Raw genomic sequence first — 19470 nt, 5'->3', positions numbered from 1 at the left:
TTGGGGAAAAGAGCTTGGCACACCTGCCTGCCTCCTGGAATAGTGATGCGGTGGAAGGTGATGGCTCCTGACAATGCTTGCTACCCATGCGTGTGTGTGCGCGCGCGAGCATGTGTGTGTGTGTGTGTGCGCGCGAGCGTGTGTGTACGCGAGCATGTGCGTGCAAGTGTGTGTGCGCGCACAAGCGTGTGCATGTGTGTGTGCGCGCACGTGCGTGTTTGTGCACGACTGTGGCTGGAAACCCACGTGTTCATTGTGTTCCCATCACAGTAACAAGCCATCCTCTCAGTGACAGCAGTCTCCTGACCTGTTGGCCTCACTATACCTAAGAAATAATAATAAAACCTGTATTTTAAGCCCCACCGCTGCCAGCTTGTCCTCTGGGCCCTGGCTGGTGCCCGCTCTTCACTTCCTTTCTGCCTCGGCAGCTGCTCTTTGTCTTTCCCGCTGGCCCAGCCCTGCCTTCCTCTCTGCAGATTCTCCCTATTTTTTCTGTTTTCCGCAGCTTTCCCTTTTGTCAGCCACCCCATCATCTCACGAGTCTGCTGTGTGAACTTGCTTTGGATGCCGTGACACACAGGGCCCCATGCACGCGATGCTGCGAAGAACACAGCTGCATCGTGCCCCAGTTCTGGAGGCTGGGAGCCCGAGACCAAGGTGTCGGCGGGGCTGGTTCCTCCTGAGGCTGCGAGGAAGGGTCGGCTCAGGCCCCTGTCCTTGGCTCACAGGTGCCGTCTTCCCCCTGATCTCTTTGCTGAGTCTTCCCTGCATGTGCGTTTCTCCCATAATGTTCTTTTGCTAGGGACCTACCCATGACATTATCTTAGCTTAATGACGCCCGTAATGGCCCTATTCCAAGTAAGGTCACTTTGGGAGGTCCTGGAGTAAGGACCTCAGTGTGCCGTTTTGGGGAGGGCGCAGTTCAGCCCCTGCCTGTGGACAGCTCCCAGATCCAGTTCCCTACTGAGTTTCTCAGGGTTATCATTTGAATGCTTCAGTCAATGTCACAGATGGGGGGTTGTTAAAAATTTTTAAAAACACCCCAAATCTAGAGAAACCCTATCTCTGTGTGCTGGGTGAAGCCCTGGGAGAGTCAGCGTCCACAGTGACCCCCAGCACAGGCCTGGCGGGTCTGGGAGCTCAGTCTCCCTCCACTCTCCTGCCACGACAGCCGCCCCGGTGGCTTCGTGTCCGTCCCTCCCTCACCCTGCTGGCCGACTGGACGTCATTGTGTGCTTTTCTGACATTGCATGTCATTCAACATCTTGATTAACCAATGTCTTGACTTCACAAACACGTTGACTTGACTATGGGCCTGGCTTGTAAGGAAACGTTACCGTATTTACTCCTTAAAGCAACCCTATGAGGTGAGATCTACTCTTACACCTCCGTTTGGCAGCTGAGCCCCGTGCGCAGGGCTGGGCCGGGAGGCAGGTGGTGTGACCCTGTGATCCTCGGGCATCTGCTCCGAGCCGGACTCCTGTCTGAGGCTCTCAGACGCCCAGTGCTGCCCAGCACGGCCTCACCTGGGACGTCACCTTCTCTCCACGGTGTGGCCTCATCTTGGTTGACCAGGTTCCCCCACTGCTGAGCAAAGGGTGGTCCAGGACCAGGAGTGTCAGTGGCCGTTCCCGGGTTCCTCCCCAGATCTCCATCCCAGAACCTGAAGCCCTGGGGGGCCCAGGGATCTGTGATGACTCTCAAGTTTGAGAATGACGCCCTAACTCCGCCGTCCAGGGGCTCTGTCCTCGATGCCGCCACACTTCTCTGCCTGGCTCCCCCTCCCTGCCTTTCTCTGAAACTTCCTGCAGTCTCCCCTCCACGGCCAGTGCCCTGTCCCTCTTCAAAGCCACTCCTGAATGTCACTAATTGGTGAAGTCTTTCCCTCCATCTCCACGCCTGTTCTTGTAACCAGCCCTGTGATCTCTCCTCAGAATAATCTTCACATTTTGTACCTAGCTTTTCCCTTGTAATACTTTTCTCGCTCTACCTACAGCATCCCTGCTCAGGTCCCCTGAGACTAAACGCCGGCATCCCCCACACGTCCGCGACGGTTCCTGTGTGCAGGGACGTCTTTGGTAAAGCTCTGCACTGAATGACTCCTGTTCACCCGCAGAACGCCTTCTTTAAAAGTTAAGCACATGGGCAAAAAAGAGATGAGGAGTGATGACCCACTCTGGCAAAAAAAAAAAGTCTTACAGAGAAAGACTGAAAATGTCATCCATTGGCAGGGCAAGTGAAATGATCTCATTCACGTCTCCCATCGAAGCATCTATGCTGTGGCTCCCACCGACGGCTTCCGCATCTGGTTGGGTCGCACGCACCGCCTCGCCCACATCACAGTGCCTTTTCCAGAGCAGGTAGAGTTGAGAGTCTGCCGCCAAGTGCTCAGAGTTGAGTGTGTTGCTCCCGCACAGTCTGACTTCACATTATGATGGCGCATCTATTTTTGCTGGTGGACTACGCGTTCCTTAACTGCATTTCAGCAACCACAGCTCACTGGGTGACCAGAACCACTAGACAGGTCTCCCCTCCTTGAACTGCTAAGTATCAGACAGACCTCCCTGAAGTGCTTGTGATCGAAGAACATTTTAATGACTGGCTATGTTGTTCCAAAAAGATGCATAAACATTTTGCGTCTTGGAACATGGCTACGTTAATTGGGTTTTGAATAACCACGACTCCCACATCCTCCACTGGAACTGGATGCACTGCTGGACACTAAAAGGTCCCGCGTGCCCTTCAGGCTCTCTGGTCCATCCTCATAGCCACAAACATCAAAGAAAACCCTCCAAATCAAGCTTTTTAAGAACTCATTTGGTGGCAAATCTGATCTGAAGCTATTTATAGGCTGTATTCACCCCACTCACTAGGAGTTCAGGTTTTTTTTTTTTCCTGCAGAAATGTTTTTTGATTAAAGGTTTCTTCTCCAGTGCTCACTGAGGGTTTACCACCAAACATTCAGTGTAGTCATTGTACTGACATTTTAAGAAAACACAAAAACAAAAACAAAGCCTTAAATCAAAACCACAGCTGACCCTGAGGGTAGCAGATAAGGGCTTAAGGCCTCGTGGAAGCCCCAGCATGAGAGTAATTTAAAAAATTCACAGGCTCTTTCCTTGCTTTGTGACATGCATGGCCTTCGGGTGCTATAAATAAAGCCACCTTTGATTCCGAAAGTCCAGTGTTGACCCTGCACATTGGCCAACACCCGACACGTCTTTCCAACGGCCTGGAGACGGAGGCCACCAGGACGGCCCCTGTCACTTCCAGATGTCAGGGAAACACTCAGGGCCACACGGTGACCGTCCTGGGACCCTGTGACGTGCTGGGCACTCACTCCTACTGGGAGCATTTAGAGTCATAAGAACACAGGAAATTAAACGGGAAGGCTTCCTTCCTACACGTCTATCAGGTTAGAGCTTTCTGGGATAAACTTCTATCAGTTTAATACAACTTCATGTATGAAATGGAGCGCACATGTTATGACAGCATTTTATTCAGAATCGTAGTCTCTGTGAGTTGTCCTTTTAAGAAGGGTGAGTGGTGAGATGAATTCTTGCATGGCTTTTCTCCCCAAATTAAAGTTACTCAGAAGAAGCTTCCCCCCGACACCCGTGTGGACACCAGTGGAGCATTTTGTAAGTAATTCCTCTGCCCACTTAAAACATCCAGCTGCGTCAGAAGATTCCACTGTAGAGGTGTTTCATTTGTGTAGTTTTGTGAGGAAACGTGAAGAGAAGCCAGCCTATTCCTTGCGTGGCCTTGAACACATCGGGTGTTCCAGCTGTCTGGACCTTCAAGGCTTGTCGTGTGAGTTCAAGGTAGTTTTTTAAAAAGTGCCGAAGCACAGAAGCGAGCGCTGAGAGAATGGTGGGCGTGTTTACAGTCGTCATTCTCATCAGGAAGAATGCCAGGCCATCCTCGCGTTTTCTGGGAACTTCAGGTAGTCAAAATGTAGACACAGCGCTGACATCTCACTCAGCCGGCAGAAGCAGACAGTGAAGGCCCTGAGGGGACGGGGGGGGGGGTGGGTGGTGTGAGGTCGCCTGAGAGATGCTCTGCGCTGAGAACACAGGAAACTTGGGTGTGGAACGCGGCATCGGGGCCGGGGGCCGAGCCTTCGGGTGAGCGTTTTTGAACTCAGTCGAATGTGTCAGATGCTGGTGGTTCATTACTGAGAGGCTCTGAGCAGCTACTGTCTGGGTCTGTAGTTTGAGCAAAGGGAAAGCCAGCACCACAGGCAAAGTCAGAAATGAGCTTACGCTTGCGTTCCAGTGCCCTGGATCCATCCCGCTGTGCAAACAAATAAATACGGTCCCTCCTTTGATCAACCCTCCTATGCTCTTGGGACAGAAGCCAAGGTTTCGGTGGTGTAGGGCGTCCTCTGCAAGAAGGCGGGCGTGCGTTCCCGGTGGGGTTCCCACAGCACCCAGGGAGGCCAGCTTGGAGGGGATACAGGAGCTCCAAGCGTCCCCTCCTCCTGGGGACCCGTGTCAGGCCTGTGAGCTCTCCTTCCTGATCCTGAGAAAGGAAAAGGCACCTTTTCTCCTCCTTCCTCCTCGACTCCCACGTCCTCCTTTGGGAAAAGGGTTAAAGAGAAGGTCTCGCTTTGAGCAAATCTCAGGGGCAGCTCTGCAGCCCGGGCGTGCATCGCACTCCCCCTAAATTCACAAGGAGCTTCTCCAGCACACTGGCAGCTCCCCCACCGCCCAGCACCCCTAGCTGCAGAGCAAGAGGCAGGGTCTCGGGGGCGGGGTGGGGGTGAGCATTCTGATTTTCAAGTTCCCGATCATGTCCTAGATGTGAAGCTGGGAGCCATCCTGCAGACCACCGGGGACCCCAAGGTTACACAAACCCCTCCCCAGCGCGTCAGGAGCCCTAACGGTGCAGGCCGCCCGCTGAGCACCACGCGGCCGGGCACACGCCCAGAGGGAGCCAGGAGGCCCAGCGCGATGGGCGGAGGGGACGCCCGAAGCCAAGGAGCACAGACGTGACTGAGGGGGGAAGTTGAATGTAAAATGGCAAAAGGAAGCCGAACTGAGATGAAAAACGATGCATTTAGTGATTTTCCAGAGGCTTCTTTTTGCTTTAGGGACTCTTCATGCCTTCTCCCCGTGTAAGGTGTCGGGTCACAGGTGTGACTCTGAAGTAGAGTGTGAGCGGGTGGGTGTGTGTGGAAGACGTACCCTCGTGAATCAGGACTGAGCGCAGACGTCCCATGATGACCTAACCATCTGCCTTTGTGAAGATGGCTCCTGTGCGTCGAAAACCTTAGGGTATTTTTTAAAGGATTTTTTTTTTTCAAAAAAGGTCATACAGGAAAAGAAGATAAAATTTAGGGAAAAGCAGAATATTTTATGCCTTTGTCCAGGCACCCAACACCTAGCCAACACATGCACAATGAAGCGGTAACGGTGCTGGCTAAGCCTATTTGAAACCAAATCCTGTTTGCCTCCCGTGAAGGGAAGATCTGGTGTCCAGGCCATCAACTCCTCAGTTCTCCGATCTGGAAACCCTCAAAGGATGGCGGGAGAACTTGCCCACATGTTTTTAAGCGATGTAACACATGGAATCCCCTCTCGTTCCACCCCCGGTTGGTACTCATGTTTACACTGACAACAGTCGGAAACATTAAAAACCAGCAAAAAGCTTGAGGTGTGATTGGGCCAGGTGTATTAAAATAAAATCAAATAGAAATATTAGGTATATACACAACAGCGTAAGTGACACGTGATGTGATAAAGCATTTTCCATTCAAAGCCTAGAGGAGAAGAATCTAACAAACGCAGCATCTTGTACCCCCAGCACCCGGCGGAGTCGAGCCTCCTTGTTACTTCTCTTCCTTTGTCTGCTTGTATAAATAGTCTCACACACACCTCACGCAATTTGGAAAAGATCGCTGAATCACGAAAATAAGCCTCAATTCTGGCATTTCTATTTTCTAGAGAAGGCTACAATTAACATTTGTTCATGAAAATAATGTTCAGAATCACTGGAAGCAATAAAGAAAATTCTTGAGTTCTGTAAGGCCCTAGAAGGTTCTGCAAAGATTAGAATCTTTTTGTTCTCCCAAACGACGTTATCCAGAAAAGTCTGTATCTAGGAAATGGTGGACTTGAAAAGCTGGACTGTTAAGAATACTCCGTCTTAAGGCAGGGCACGTTCCTGAGGCTCCCGCCCTGGGCGGCCCAGGCGGGCCGGGCCGCGGGTCCCCGGCACTCAGCAGGGCAGGCCTGCGAGCCTGCGAGGGCCGCCCCCGCCCCCCAGCGGGGCTCTGGGCGGTCTCCCCCGAAGGAAGGGAAGCGTTTAAGTCTCGGATTTCAGGGAGGTCACTGAGGTCTGGGAAAGACACTGAAGCTTCTGACTTCACCTGCAAAATCTAACAGGTTGGATTAGTAATTAAAAAAAAAAAATTAGCTGAAGCATAAAGAAAAATTCAAAGAAGTGTCACAGCAAATATCTGGTTATTGTACTTTTATAAATGAGGTTAGTTCTGCTCCTGGTTGGGAATTACTGAAACGGCCTATGAACCTCTGAGTCACCCATCCCCGTGTAAACAAAGGCAGACGTGGGTGCATTCTGGTGGCCCGGGGTGTTTTCTTCTCGGAAGCCTGTGCCCAGATGTTGGTCTCACAAAGCCAGATGGCCGCGGGGAGCGGTCCAAGCTGCACGCCAGTGGCAATGGCTCCTGAGGAGGGGAGGCAGCCTTCCCCGGGGGGAGAGCTCTTCCTGAGTAACTTAGCCTCCTGCACGGGAAGCAGGGGTGGCAGGTGACCCCAGCATGGGAGATAACTGGTCCACCGGGGGCTGCTCCTTGCCCCGCCGTCCCCGCGGGGCTGAGGGTCTCCTGCGCTCTAAGGCTGCTGCTGGTACTGGCCCTCCGTGGCTGTGTAGAAGTCGTCCAGGACGCTCTGCAGGTAGTCGAACGTCGGCCTCTCCTCTGCCTTTTCTTTCCAGCACATCTTCATGATGTCATAGAGCTCGTCTGGGCAGTTCTCCATGCGGGGCATCCTGTAGCCCTGCGACAGGGCGGTCATCACGTCGGCGTTAGTTCTGCCTGAGAAAAAGAAAAACCACGTACCATTTAGAAACCTGACCGAGGCTCACGCGTTGCAGCGGTGCCCACATCCTGCGTCCTCGGCTGAAAGCAAGCTTTGGAGGCTGTCGTGGGATGAACTGTGTTCCCACCCTGCAGATTCCTATGCTGAAGGCCTAGCCCCAGGACTTCTGCTTGTGACTGTATTTAGAGGTAGGGCTTTTCCAGGGGTGATCCAGGTAAAAGGAGGCCTTTAGGGTGGGCCCTAACCCAACCTGACTGCCGTCCTTATAAGAAGAGGAGATTAAGACACAAAGAGACACCGGGGATGCCTGTGCACAGAGGAAGGGCCAGGGAGACACATGGACAAGGCAGCTGTCTCAAGCCAAGGACAAGCCTGAGGAGAAGGCCACCCTGCCGACACCTGGATCCTGGACTGTGAGAAAATACATTTCTGTTGTTTGAGCCCCTCGGTTTGTGGCATTTTGTTACGGCAGCTCTAGAAAACTGGTCCAGAGGCTAAGGACATTTCCGTAAGCAACTAAATACTATAAATGTTAGCACAGAGGGGCTCATGACGGCATGCAGTTGCCAACGTGAAAACAGGCGAACATGGCAGGTAGAGCGCAAAGCAGGTTCTCCTTAACGACACGACGACACTGGACTTGGCAGACCTCTTGAATGAACTACTCAAGCGTGATCCTAACACTTAATCTCAATGTCTTTTCTTAGCTTTTTTCCAGCTTCATCGTGTAATGCATATACCAAAAAAAAAATCACTTGCACAAACATTATCTCATACCGATGCTGTTTAAAAATCAGCTTTTCATTGTAAGTTTACTTTAAAGGAGTCAGGATCCTTAGGGCAGCTAGACTGATTCCTTAATAATTTTCAAACTGTCCTAGGCTTCAGTTCAGGCAGGGCCAGAGCTCACCACGCTGCGGGAAAGTGTGCAGCCTCAACCGCGCGCACGAGGGACCAAGGTGCCCGCTACCAGGAATCTACAGGGCTCAGCAAGAGCGCTGATCCTGGAGGATGGATTTACTAGGTCTCAGGGCAGCTCAGAAGCTGAACTGTTGATCTTCGATACTGAGAGTAGCTTTAAGGAAAAAAAGATCATTTTAAGAATGGTTTCCCCCATTATTAAAGTGGGTACTGAAATTGGCTCACTGAGCAGTTTTACCAGTGCTTCCCCGCATCTGGGTGTCTTGCCTGTTTTTGTGGACACCTCATTCTGCAGGGTCATGCGCTCCTCTCGGGAGGAGCTGTATCTCATGCAGAATATTTTCACGTTGAATGTGTATAACGTCTTGGGCACGAGGAACTCTGTTCATCACAACCATTTCCTCCCCACCGCCCTCTCCTTCCCACCGCCGTCCACTTTACCCTGGTGGTCACTGGACATTTTCAGAAAGAGCTGGAAGCTTTACAGAATGTCTCTTACTAGGTTGGGAACAGAACCTTCTTTTGAATTTATTCTCCAATCCGTGTTTTTCAAATCATGAGTCACTATCTATTTGAGATCAACAAATCGATTTTTAGGGAGCTACTGGTAATTTAAAATAGAAATGAGAATAAAACAGAAGAGATCAGAACGCACGGCAGGTAGTAAAAGTCAGTGTAGGTTTTGTGAAACTTCTGTTTTATACATGGAGTGGGTGTCTGTCTGTTTCTTACCATGGGTCACGATCAATGACCTCTGAATTCCTCTGCCCTTAAACTAACCTTTCTTCTTCTAAAGACACAGTGACTGAAGGTTCCTGCCTGGATTTAAACCCCTGAAAAAAAGACACATTTATTTCTGTCTTGGAAGAGCCCTTGTTTTTACAATGGAAAGATCCAAGCAGATCTTACCATCCTTAAGATCTCTTGAAAGTTGTTTACATGGTTCATTCATTTTGCTCAAGTCTACTTCTGAAACATCACCCTCGTATTTGTGGAGCTGGAATGTTCTAACTGGAACACTTCACTTGATTCTCATTGCTTGGAGCCAAGGATTCGATGTGCATCACTTTTTTAGCTCGGGTTCTGGTCTCCATAAATGACGTGGCCACCGCGTTGCCCTGGCTCCTGAACCAGCCAAGCTCACTTGGATAAACTGGTTTACCTTCTGTGGGCACGTTCTGACCTTTTATGCAACATGGGGTTGTCCAGGAAGGAGGTGAAAGACATTCCTAACCAGGTTGGCCTTTGGCCTTTCTCGGGCTTCCTTGGCCACACTGCAGACTTGTTTCTTCCTTGTTCTTAAACGGTCTCCTAATCTGAAGAACTCTCTCAGTGATGCAGATAAAGACCAGGCGTGCTCCCCTGCCTGTGGAATCTGACTGACTAAGAGGCCTAAAAAGACGGAAATGTGACGTCTGTCTTTTTACATTCAAGTCAACCAGGCAAATAAATAAGGCTATCAGCTGACAAATCTGATGGAAGAAAGAAAAAGAGGAGGAGAGAGACCCTGACCAGATCCCTGAGGTTAACCCGGTACCAGCCTGTCGCTGAAGAAAGCAAAAACGCCCACCGCTGGGGATCAGATTTAAAGAGAAGCGAGCTCATATTCCGTCCTTGCTTCTTGCAACAAGCGTTTAGTGAGCACCTACTATGGGCCACGTGCTGGCACTGAACTCAGAGAGACAAAGAGCATTAAGACGGAGCCTTGTCCTCAAATGGCGCGCAGCCCAGCGGGAGGAGCCCCAGGAGGGGAGGGGCAGGAAGTGACAGCTAGAGTCGGGAGGGATGGGCAGAGGCTTGAAGTTGGTGGAAGAGCCCAGGAAGGAGAAGAATGCAGTAGAGCAGGGACTAGAAAAGGGAAGAGATCAGAAAAGCCTCAGCAGCCGGGCACACGGGCGCTCCAGGGACAAAGGGAGCCTGTGTGTGCGCGGGAGGGAGAACCGGCCACCACGGACCAGTCTCCCACCCACTGGGACTTCCAAAAGGGCGAATTATTTTTATTCAAGCATTTGCAGCAGGATGTGTTTCCGGGTTCTGATTCACACATAGCTTAAGAAGCCGGCTGTATCTGGCAAGGAGCAGCCAGAAAAGACATGGTGCTTCAGAAACTTTTGTCATTTTCCAACTTCCTTTTTCTCTCTGTAAGAGCAAAGCAAAACAAAACCCCAACCGCAGAGACCCCTCTATCTTCTTTAGCAAAGTTCTCTATCATTACAATTTTGCTTTTAAGGTAGTGCAGTAAGGGCCTTTGGTCCCACCTCCCTTGTCCCCTTGAATTCATCCCCAAACCAAAAGAGAACGAGAAGCAGAAACTTGAACAGCATCTTTGATGTAAGCAGAAGACGCCTGCCAGCCAGAGGCAGAAGTGGCCAAGCCTGAAGAAGGGACGTGAAACCAAGTGCCGGCCAGGGAGGAGCTGATGGCGGGACGTTTCATCACCGCACACGGGGCCGAGGTCCGCGCCACAAACAGGACTGGGCCCAGGGCCCACCTGGCGGGAGCCCCAGGGTGACACTGGAGTATTTTCTCATCCTGGGCACTGAGCACAGTGGGCGAGGTCTTGGGAGGCGCACGAGTCCAGGGTTCAGGAGCAGCTCCGCCAGGAGCTAGGGATGCGGTTCTGGGCAAGAGTCCCCTTCCTGGAGCCTCGGGACCTCACCTGTGTGCCACCGTGGGCATGTCATGCATCGCACAGCACAGCAGGTATCGTAGTGTATATGTGTATCATCTGAGTATATAAGCTTTCTCAATAGACAGCTACACGTACAGATTACAGACATGGATACATGATGCCAGACATCCGGGCTGATCAAGAAATATTTCCCCTATTTTACAGTAGTGCTACTCATTAACTTCAGAGTCCAGAGCAGAGCGGCAGTCAGACTATGAAATCCTGGCACCAGAGGGGTTTCAGGGGATGGTCCGCCCACTGTGCAGGGGTCCCTCCCGCTGCCCTGCCCCGGGGCCCTGGCGTCTCCACGGCTCACCCGCAGACAGCAGAGGGTGAGCAGGAGCACGAGGACCGCGTCCCTGCTCCGTCCAAATGCCTCCCGCTTCCTGCCGAGTCAGGTGAGAGGCTCCCGCGTGGCCTCTGAGGCTCTCATCCGCTCCACCCAGCTCCGTGCCTCCTGCCCTGCTCTGGGCTCCAGGCACTGGCGGTCTCCCCTGGGCGTCACCAGCCCCCGACAGTCCCCAGGCTCCCTGTGTCAAGTCCCTGCTGCTGGGACCACTGCTTAGAACCAGCAACCCTCCCCTTCCCCGCTCCGACCACCAGGCTCCCTCATGGCGTGCTCCCCCCAGACTGTCCGCGTTGTCGGTGATTACTGCCCGGGATGATCGTCCGTCTCGCCCTGCTCGAATATTAGCTCCCAGGGCGGGAGCTGTGACCACAGCATCCGGGCACCTCCGGAGGGCCTGGCACCGTCAGGGATCTTCTCAGTGAGGAAACGATTTAAACATGAAAGATTTAATGTTAAATTGGCTGTATCCATTGACTTTGTTAAAAGCCAAACATTACCAGGAACATGAAGGCTTTGGGGAAATCCCTCTCCTTACACGCGTGGATCCTGGAAAAAGGGAGGGCTGGCGGAATCTGGCCCCAAGGGTGTTGGGGATCTGGAAATACTGAATGATGTCCCCACATCAAGGAGGTTAAAGACCTGAAGAATCTTCCGCTCATAAACACAGGTGGTTATTTCCTGAAGAGGCAGGGACTCCAAGGTCCTCTGTACAAACCTCTGCTTCAAAACTAACCAAAGAGCATTAGAAATCCTCACTTCTAGGTCTGCTTCCTCCTCCGTGAGGGGCCCTGCTTGGGGGTAACACCTGTGTCTAATCCTCTACCCGTCCTCATTCCGCAGCACCTGCGACGACTCAGTGGTGGAGTTAATTAGTGAAGAAAAGAACGTGCACTCAATCGGACAGGAGGGCAGGGAAGTATCTGAGCACGTTTTAGAACCACGTCCACTGGAGACAATCAGAACAAAGCTCCGGCACCAGCCTCATCCTGAGCTTCTGGATGTGGGCTTGTCTTTTTCTGCCTCCCACCACTCAGCTTCTTTTGCACACGTACCGCGTGACTGGAAACAGGTGAGGAGACCATACCTGGGTAGGGAATCTTCCCGTAGGTGACGATCTCGTACAGGAGAATTCCAAAGGACCACACGTCAGACTTGATGGTGAAGCACCCGAAGTTGATGGCTTCTGGCGCCGTCCACTTAATAGGGAATTTAGCACCTGGGGAGACGACACGAGGGTCTTACTCGGGTCTCTGAGCAGAAACAAAAAGCCATGGGCACGTGGCCCTCACACTTTCCCTCTTTTTGGGAAAATTTTAATGCTTTATTTTGATTAGGTCACACAGACACACAGTACAAAATAGAGACGAGACAAAAAGTTATACTCAGAATGTCTGGCTCCCTCCTCGTGGGCACTTCCCTCTTAAGAAGCAAAGTTTCCCGTGCGCCCTCCCAGAGACACCACTACGAGCCCACCTGAAACATGAAGGACACGACACAGACTTAGCCTGTCCATCTGTCCCTCAGCACCAGCCCCAAAGTGTGTACCCTTAGTGTTCAAATCTTCTCTAACAACCCACAGCATGTTTACATGGAATATATGTGTTTCTTGATGCGTATATTCTTGTGGATAAGTCTCTTGAAGCCAATACCAATGGGGATTTACCCCAAACTGTACTGTCTCAGGCTTACACTTGTAGGACCAAACATTATTCCACAGTTAGGGATCCGGCAGGGTGATGATCTGCCAGAATGAGACATCGATGAAACTAGGTTTCGCATGAGAAGCTGGCACGGCTAAGGGTAACAGAGCCATGGGTCACATCGAGAGGCACACCTGACCGGGGAAATTCGCGGGGTCACCTGGAGAGAAGCAGGGACTCGGCACAGGCTGTCACTCCTACACCTTGGAAAGGCTACGGGCGTCCACTAAAGACTTTTAAATTTTCAAATATATGTGCCTTTATGATGCCTTTGTTTCAGACATTTTTGCAGAGACAGACCATGAGTATGCGACCCTCACACAGGGTCACCTAAGCACAGGGTGGTGCCTGGAGAGGGCGGGGCCAGGAGAGGGCGGGGCCTGCTTGGGGCGGGGCCGGGAGGATCAGGGCCTTGGTTGGGGGCGGAGCCGCCGCTGAGGACCTAGGGGCCCCCACAGCGCTGCAGGGGTTTGAATCCCCGTTCTGCTGTTTCCAGCTGGGTGTGACCCCGGCAAGTCACTTGCTGTCTTTGTGCCTTCCTGGCACCTCCATCCACAAGATGAGGAAACAGCAGGATGGCCAGGGTTGCTGTCAGGGGTAAGGGGGCGGACCTGCATGCTGCGCACAGTGCGAACACCGAGGAGGTAAGTACCAGCGCCTTCGCCCGGAGGTGGCCCACTGTTCCCGAACCCGAGTTGTCTGCACTAGGCCGCCCGACTCGCGTGAGAACAGTTACCTTTGTGAGGCTCTAGGCTTGTGAAGTTCTACAAAAAAGGTGATAAATTCCCAAGCATGCACTCAGAGGCCAACCTCCTGGGGGCGAGGCCTGGCTCCCCCACTTGCTGACGGAGCTCAGAGGCGGCTGAGCCTTTCCTTCTCCTCACCTCTAAGGTGTGGAAGAATAATAACAGTACTGATCACGTGGGGGGGCTGCACGGACGGTGAGACAAGGACTCAGGACAGCAGCTGCCAGGCTCACTGCGGCTGCTTCTCCCCACACTGCTCTCCTCCACCTGCCCTTTTGCTGGAGGTGACCAAGGCCAAGGATGGATTATAATTCACCTGCAAGAACCTACGCTTGAGGCAGAAGAACCACCTTAAACACAACGAACGCAGAGGATGCTAGACAAATCAAAACGGGGATTTTAATCTCCGTGCCCTCTACAAGTCCTGTGGACACCTTCCGGAAATAACACATTGGGGTTAAAATAATCCTTGCTTAACAGTTCTTAAGAACGCCAAGAAAGTGCTTGGCTCTTTCGGAAGAGAGAAAGCACTGTGAAAAAATTCACTCAGCGTTCATGGGGGAGACCATCAGAATCCTCAGATCATGAGCAGCACGAGCGGAATGTCCACAGGAGAGGCCGGGGCAGCCCCAGGCAGGACCGGCAGCAGAACGCAGGGGGCCGGCAGATGGATGCCTCCGGAACATGGGGAAATACAGGAGCGTGTTTTCTGCAGCGTTACACTTACTTCTGCGTGTATGGTAATTTCCACGTTTTAATCTGTGGTTAAAAGCCCAGGATATCGAGTACAGAATCACCGCTACCAGCACTGTCTCTATAGCTAAGCAAAGTGCACGTCATCGTGTGGGTGAAAAGCACTAACGCGCTACATAAGCAAAGAATCGTGATCTCGCCAAATCTCTTTCTGTTTTGCCTTGCTTAACTGAAATACGAATGAGAGCATTTGCGGATTTTATAAAAGTATCACATAGAGTTCATCAGGCGAGTAATTTTTAAAAACAATTATTAGAATAAACCACAAACAGCAACCATGGTACATTTTGAATACTGGACCAAAGGCGTTCTTTTTTAAGTGATGACTATAGTAATTGCTTTGCTGAAAACAAAATAAAACTAAATGACAACCAAACACGTCAGGGTGGGTGGGGACGCACCTTCCCTGGCCGTGTACTCGTTGTCCTCGATGACCCGGGCCAGGCCGAAGTCCGCGATCTTGCACATGAGGGCCTCGGAGACCAGGACGTTGGCGGCGCGGAGGTCGCGGTGGATGTAGTTCTTCCTCTCGATGTACGCCATTCCCTCTGCGATCTGGAAATGAAGAGGAAAGCCAGATGCCTCTGAGTCCCTGAAACCCTTCCAGCTGTGTTATCCTGATTGTTCAAGTTTTAAACACGGGGGGAGGGTACAGCTCAGTGGTAGAGCAGGTGCTTAGCATGCACGAGGTCCCTGGTTCAATCCCCAGTCCCTCCACTAAAATAAAAACAAACACCTAATTGCCACCACCCCCAAAAAAGAAACACAAGAAAAGAAATTTTTTAGGTTTTTCAAACAATGGGTAAATTATCACCTTTTTGAGTTCTTTCTGAAATAACTGTCCCCCAAGTTTCCTAGGATGGTAATCACGTCTCAACATGATCATTTAAACAGCAGCCCATCTCAGCCTTTCTCAATGCGTGAATGTCTTTTTAAGACTCTACTAAATTCCTGCACGTAGACGTGAGGACCCCAGCGTTTCAAACGAAGAAACAGCTGGGGAGAGTGACGCGGTAACACAAGTAACATTACGGGGTGTCAGGAACAGGATGTCTGTGGTTCAGCAGCAGCACCCTGGCTGTCAGGTCAGCCCACCACCCACAGGACCGGCTCTCCGCACTCGCTCTGCACAGTCCCTCCAGGATGTCCCGAAAGCGTCCCCCAGACACGGCACGACAGCAGGAGAGAATCAATGGTTCAAACTAAACAATAAAACAGGGAGGGTGGAACGACTGCTCATTGCTCACTAGCAAGTCCGGCCTTTAAGGAGTCAAAATAGGATCCTTAAGGAAGACAGTACCACATTATAAAGATAAGAATCAAGAAGGAAGGAAGGGAGGGAGGGAGGGAGGGAGGAGGGAAAAACCAAGTAGTGCATCTGGCGAGCAGGTAGAGGGAACACGGATTAGGATTATGTCACACAGGAATGAACGTCTTCTGCAGGGTCGGCCTGGATCCCAGGTGGCCCGCGTGGAGGACCTGACCTCCCCCCAACCTTCTTACTGCTCAGTTCTAGGCTGGTTTCGGCCAGGCTGTGTCGCTTAGCAAAGGCTTAGCGACGCAGCCTGGAACACCGTTCCTCCCCTCTTCTGCCGAGAGGGCCTTCCCTGAGCTCCTCTGGGATAATTTCTCTCTAGACCCACCCCCAGCAGTCAGTTTGTACAAAAACCATTCGCACCTACTGACCACAGCTTTGCTGTGACCTTGATGCTGCTCAGTGTGCTTACAGCTGCCCTGCCGTCCAGAAGCCACAGCTCACGTCTTTTCTGACCTCACTTGGCTCTACTGGAAACTTCAACCATGTCACCACACCTCTTTTCAGAGCCTGAGAAAGTTCTTTGGTAAATGTGCCGGGTTTTCCTATCACCAGGATGCTCTGTGGTTGGCCGTCTGATGCAGGAGTTTGACAGATGATGATTCTGTGGCCAGAGAGTCTGGCGGATAATAATCAGTCTACACCGGGTCAGGGTCAAAGTCCCGGCAGCCCAGAGGTTCGCGTGTGACCAGCAGCAAGGGTGCCGTCTTGAACGGAGAAAACCAAGACTCCGGAAAAACAAAGAGTTCTGAGTGTTTTCTTTAGCAGAAATGACAATCTGATCACGGACGCCTTTTGTGACCCGGAGGTGTGGCACTCAAGCGGGGCAGGTAAAGTGGAGAAGACCTGGCTGTGTGACGCCCACCTGGTGGACTCAACAGTCTCTGCCTGGACGGCCGGGCTGGGCCAGCCCTCACGCCCATAACCTACTACTCGAATCCTTTCTGCAAGTCCAACCAGGTCACTCTCTGCATAAAACTAGCCTCCGGACAACGTCTGAACCCCTTAACAATGCGTCTAAGCCCCTGCGTGGCCGGCCCCATCAGCCCTCCACCTCCAGCCATGACTACCTCCTCCCGGACCCCGGCTTCCACACCTGCCCCCTTCGCCTGGCTGTTCACCCTGCAGGTCTCAGGGGAGATGGCCCTTCCTCCGAGAGTCCTCGCCTGCCCCTCTTTCTCCTCTGACGTGTGCGATCTCAGGGCCCCGGCTCCTCACCTGTTCACCTGTCTATGGTCATCACAGGAATGTAAATCCTCCGGGCACATTCCTGTCCTCGGCTCGTCTGTAACATTCCAGTGACTGTCTACAAACTGGGCCAGGAGCCTGGAGAGCTGCAGTTGGCTGCAGTCCCAACACAGGCTTGCGCCTGCAGCAGACGGTGGCGGTCAGGGACCCGCTGGACCAGCCTCTAGGGTGTGACCGACCACTCGGATGAGCACTGGGGGCCCCAGGGACTCACATCTTTTTCACCCTTGGTGTTGGATTTGAGTGATCAGCTCATTAAAAGTGTTCTGGGCGCTTGTCGGTAAGGCGTTTATCATGCTCGCCCGAGTTCTGCATTTACACGCATCCAAATGCATTTTTTCACATGATTCTCTGAAATAACAACAGACCTGCAACCAGCCCCGTTTACTCTGGCTTCCTTTCCCACGTCAGAGTGCTTTAAGGAGCTTATACTCCAAATTGTAACACTAGCATTCACCAAGACCAAGATTCGGAACCCCGGCATCCACCCGGGTGACAAACAGACGTAGAGCAAAATCAAAGCTTTCAGATAAGGGCTTGATTTGAGACCGCGAAAGACTACAATTCTCTTCTTATATAAAAACTATTATTTCCCTGGTCTACGTGTATTGTTCTTTCTTGGTTTCTTTTTCTTTCTTTTTAAACCTTAATCCTTTTTTTGGGGGGTTGTATTTACTTTGGGTAAAGAGAATCCGGCTCTATTTCGCAACAGCAGGAAGAAATCAGAGTGGCCGATGGAATCTAGTATCAACTTTTCTCGCACAGAATACATTCTCTCTCCCGCAGGCCACTCAGCCAACAGTTGTCAGCTCAGCAGGAAGAGCTGTCGCATAAACACGTCACCCCCAGGCTCAGCCGTCCACGGGGACCCGGAGGAGAGGAGCACCCGCCCCCCACTTTCTAATGCTCCGTTAGCTCAGAAAGGTGGATTGGAGAAGGAGTTCTGTGGAGTTGCTCCGGTCTGGTGAGGACAGAATCTGATTCAGGAGATCGCTCTGTGCCGCAGGCATTTTATGTCAATGGTGATGATAGAAGGCAGGTGGCTGATGGACAGGTAGGTAGATACATAGATGGATGGGTAGACAGACATTAATAAGCGCTGTGTCTCCTGCCACTAATTGAGCACTTTTAGGTACCAGACACTGTTGTACGTCCTTTACACCCAATTCATGTTTCATCTGAGCAACAAATCTATCAGGCTAGGTTGTATTTCCATTGTACATGTGCAAATGAGACTTAGAGAGGTGCGAGAAGACGCAGAAAGCCACAGAGTGGAGGAGACAGCCAGGCCTTACACCGGACTGTCTGACCGCCACACCACATCCCACAATGTTCCATCTGCAAGAGAGCTCAGTATGGGACAGGTGCTCCTGGAACTCACATTTCTCACCGAGAAAGAATATTGTCTTACTGAGGAGAAAGAAAAATGCTTTTGACGCTTCCTCCCAGAATTCACTGTTGTTAAGCCCAAATTTCACCCCTCAGAAAAGCTATCACAAACTCTCCTCGGGTCAAGCTCGGGGTACCCGTCTCAGGAAGGACACGCAAGCTTCGTGTGGGTTCTCTTTGTCTAGAACAGTGTTCCTCAACCTTTTCTCACTATCACCCCTGCAAAGGAGAAAAATTTAATTAAATTAGAAATTTTAAATTAAATACAAAGAAATAAGATTCTGTCCGGTAGGTCTGAGCTTTGGAGGGCCACAAACCATTGTAATAGCCAAGATTTTCTCATCCGCCAAGAACCACTTTCCATTCCCTTGGGGGCAATCTTGCCCCATTTTGAAATCTTAGTCTAGATGCTAAATTGAGCAAAGAAGGTATAAAACCAATTTTTCTCTGTGACTCAAAAGAGGGGCGATGGATGGTGATATATTCTTGGCTTGAATGAAGTTAACACTCAGAATGAAAATAACCAGGCTAAAATTAAGTAGGGAAATATTCTTTCATTCAAATAGCCCTCTATATCGTGGAAAAAAGCAATAACTGTCTTTCTTTTTGGAAATTTGATGGGGCCGAGACGAGATTACTTTCCTAGAGTCAAACCACAGGTTTAGCGCAATGGTTCGGAAGTGACTTCAATTTTCCTTCTATGCATTTAGTGGGTAAATTGGGTTTTAACCCTTATGATGGTATTTCTTACCTCTGGCTGTGTACCCGGGCACCTTGTCTTAACTCGGGCCTCGTCCTGAATCACCCAAACCTCCATCTCTAGGAGTGGGCCTCCCAGGCCTCTGTCACCTTCTGGGAGCTTGACTCTGACCCTGACTTATTCAATCAGACCCTGAACTTTAACAAGCTCTCTGGGCAACCTGCAGGCACACTGAACTCGGACAAGCCCTGCGTTAGATCCAGCACTTTCCAACTCTAGCTGTTCTAGGGTTTACGGCTCTAGATGGATTGGAACAAAACCTCAGTCTCGGCCTCAGGAGCGGATGCATGGTTGTCCTCAATGCAGGGAAAAAGAAGTCCTGATACAACTCAGCTGAAGAAAAAGAGAAGGAATCAGATGCCCCCAGGCAGCAGGAACGAGTCCGGGGTTGGCGGGGCGCGGGGTGGAGGACACACGGGGGCTGGGGGGGTGAAGGGCCAGGTGACAGTGGTACAGACTAGTCCGAGTCCATTGGGGGCTCGGAACCTGTGTCGAGCCTCTGGTTTTCCTGTAACTTAGGGAGAAGGACCTCAGCCTCACAGCTCGGAGGTAGG

At 51.5% G+C, this 19470-nt stretch overlaps 1 protein-coding gene across 5 annotated transcripts in view; it reads right to left on the bottom strand.

Annotated features, from left to right (window-relative positions):
* Positions 1-5659: 5659 nt before the first annotated feature.
* The window catches only part of LYN (LYN proto-oncogene, Src family tyrosine kinase), a 105869-nt gene continuing 92058 nt past the window's right edge, over positions 5660-19470 (bottom strand). For all 5 annotated transcript variants that reach the window (XM_064480821.1, XM_031441608.2, XM_031441611.2 and 2 more), the window contains 3 exons: positions 14606-14759; positions 12090-12221; positions 5660-7060 (listed from right to left, as the gene is read on the bottom strand). In XM_064480821.1, the coding sequence (XP_064336891.1) occupies positions 6858-7060; positions 12090-12221; positions 14606-14759 (489 nt within the window). In that variant the 3' untranslated portion in view covers positions 5660-6857. The remainder of the gene's footprint in view (positions 7061-12089; positions 12222-14605; positions 14760-19470) is intronic.

This window comes from Camelus dromedarius, chromosome 30 (assembly GCF_036321535.1).
Source record: "Camelus dromedarius isolate mCamDro1 chromosome 30, mCamDro1.pat, whole genome shotgun sequence".
Lineage (NCBI taxonomy): Eukaryota > Metazoa > Chordata > Mammalia > Artiodactyla > Camelidae > Camelus > Camelus dromedarius.
Note: the sequence above shows the minus strand (reverse complement) of the source record. Positions and strands in the feature narration are given on the sequence as shown.